Source organism: Anoplophora glabripennis, unplaced genomic scaffold, assembly GCF_000390285.2.
Source record: "Anoplophora glabripennis isolate ALB-LARVAE unplaced genomic scaffold, Agla_2.0 scaffold1097, whole genome shotgun sequence".
Classification (NCBI taxonomy): Eukaryota; Metazoa; Arthropoda; class Insecta; order Coleoptera; family Cerambycidae; genus Anoplophora; species Anoplophora glabripennis.
In genome coordinates this window covers 97,954-100,723 of record NW_019417333.1, presented here as the reverse complement: position 1 = coordinate 100,723, position 2,770 = coordinate 97,954, and the positions used below count along the sequence as shown (strand labels likewise).

The 2,770-nt window shown below is 34.5% G+C and overlaps 1 protein-coding gene across 1 annotated transcript in view; it reads right to left on the bottom strand.

Moving 5' to 3' along the window:
• Positions 1–1,955: 1,955 nt before the first annotated feature.
• Positions 1,956–2,770, bottom strand: part of LOC108913109 (potassium/sodium hyperpolarization-activated cyclic nucleotide-gated channel 2-like) — an 11,492-nt gene continuing 10,677 nt past the window's right edge. Inside the window, exon 7 of the mRNA XM_018718586.1 lies at positions 1,956–2,195. Within this exon, the coding sequence (XP_018574102.1) occupies positions 1,956–2,195 (240 nt within the window). The remainder of the gene's footprint in view (positions 2,196–2,770) is intronic.

The following is a 2,770-nucleotide window of genomic DNA, read 5'->3' as shown; positions in this document are numbered from 1 at the left end:
CTCTCGAAAATTGGCTAGATCTTCTCAGCGGATAGCCCTACAGTAACGATTTTCGGTTTATTTTCTTCGTAAAGAGTTATATTATCATGCTGTTAAAAAATGTTGACGATTTTATTAATTTTAAGGATCAAAAAATGACTTTGAATAAGTTGCACTTTTTTGGGTATGTTTTTTTCAAATTACTATTTCAATTTTTATTTTATGAAAATGACTTTTAAAGAAAGAAAACTAAACATTTACGGGTCTATTTTGCTTCTAAGGCGAAAATGCTATAATATTCGTGTTTAGCTACCCCAGATTAAGTACAAAAAAATAATAAAAATTGAAATAGTTATTTGAAAAAAACATACCCAAAAAAAGTGCAACTTTTTCAGTCATTTTTTGATCCTTAAAATTAATAAAATCGTCAACATTTTTTAACAGCATGATAATATAACTCTTTACGAAGAAAATAAACCGAAAATCGTTACTGTAGGGCTATCCGCTGAGAAGATCTAGCCAATTTTCGAGAGCGCCTTTTTTTCAAAAAATCGATATATCTCGAAAAATAATTAATATTTTTAAATTTTTCAAAAATGTACTTTTTTGGCTTGCCGCGGGCTATGCTTGCAGTAAATAGCAAATATGGGCACGTAAATGTAAACGAGTTATAGAAGAAGAGAAAAGAGAAGATTTTTAACGGTTTTTTCGATATATCTCGAAAAGTAACAAAGCAATCGATACTTTCAAAAAATCTGTCGATAGATCTTTTTAAAACCTACAACTTTCTCATTTAAAATTTTTCAATCCGTGCTATATTTTTTTAGTTATTTTAGAAAAACAGTTTTTTTCAACTTTGCGATTTTTTTTAACCATGTTCGCCATATTGGATCGAGTTTAAAGAACAAGAAACTCAATTTAAAATTTAATTTTCTATACGGTCATATTTTTTTTGTCCAGGTAATAATTTCTGCAAATTTAACATTAATCCGTGACAGAATGCTTGGACTAATAACACTGGGGGTTTTTGTTGAGCCAATCTTTAAAAACATGCATTTTTGTAATCAGACATTAGGGGCTTTCCCCACCCTTTCTGTCGAGAGATAGAGCAAAATGTCAATAACAAAAGTTATGCGCAATGAATCCGGCTATCCAGATTTGCACTATTTAATATACCTGAGTAGGAAAAATTCAACTCTGTTTTGTTATGTAAATTGCGCCCCCTAGCGGCCGAGCTACGAACTTGAAAACTATTTCCAGCGACTTCTCTTGGTCGATTTATTCATCAAAATATTTTTCCCGAAGCTGTAGGGCCTAATCATTCCCTAATATCGTATCTTGCCCACCTTAGTGGGATAGCCTGTATTGGGAAAATGCTCTCAATATTATTTTTCCGAAATAAACTTTTCAATTACTTTTTTAATAAAGTTTCCTATATCCTTCGCACCACGGATTTTCCAATAGATAGCATTGCAAGTGCTGTTAGTCTTTACAATCTGATTTAAACTTTAACAGTCTTTTAAAAAACTCAAGAAACAATACGTAGATAAAAAAAATTTACGCCACATTTAAACAAATTACGTTTAATAAAAAAAAGCGGTAAATAACTATTATATGATTACAATAGGACTAAACAGAGCCGCAACTGCACAGTGAATATGCACTACTCCCACTCCGCCTTTCACTGCTGCGCCACGGTAACCATGACCACCGTTGTAAACACTTTACAGAATTAGGCAGATCTTTGACCGATCAAAACCAGATTTGACACCGTCGATAACGATGACATTAATCTTATAACCATTGCCACAAAAAGTAAATAAAGACGATACTAACAACACGGTCTTTATTAACAAGTAACTTTAAAAGAAAAATTGCAACAACAAAACTGAAGAAACTATTTATCTTACTCCATTACTGTGAACCGTACTTATAACGCTTGAACCACAACACGGAATCTAACAAAACATCCGAATCTATAAATTCTTATTGTCCGTATGGCTATCCGTTTGTGAAATCGTCTTGTGCATCCTCTCCGTCGCCAGCGCTATCAGCTGGTCCCTAAACTCGGGAAAGGGCTCGATGGCCGCCACAAAATCCGAGCGTCTCAGCATGAACAGTTCGCTGGCGGAGACCGCGACGACGGTGGCGACTCGAGTCTCGCTGAGGATCAGGGCTATCTCCCCGAAGTGAGCTCCGTCCTCCAGATGGCAGATCTGTAAGCGTTACCGGTGTTTATAGCTTAGCATGCAACCAGAGTTAATCTTAAATGTGTGCATTCTGCTGCGTTTATAACTCATTAAAATAAGCCAAAAAGTTCATATTAACATGTGCCCTAAAACGCACCCTTAGGAAGTTATATGCCCTTAAAAGGGCTCAAACAAAACTGGTTTTTTTTTCAAATAAATTGCAGTTATGAAGGATCCGATAATTTAATAAATAATTTAGGACATAAACTAAGACTATTTAAATTTAGAGTTACACTTACTAATTAAAGAACTAATTACTACTGCAGACAATAGCTAAATGTGAAATAGAAAATAATGGGATTAAAATTAGTAATAATAAGTTAAATTACAAGAACTGCTCGAAGTGACCACCTTGCATTTCGATGCATAATCTAGCTCGACGCTTCAATGATTTGCGAACTCTTTGGAAAATTCTAGGTGTTTGCCTTATTTCCATGCACGCGGTTTCAATTTCCTCCCGTAGTTGCTGAATGGTCTCAATTGGAATTTTATAAACCTTTGCCTTAAGTTGACCCCACAAAAAATAGTCCAGGGGGTTAAGG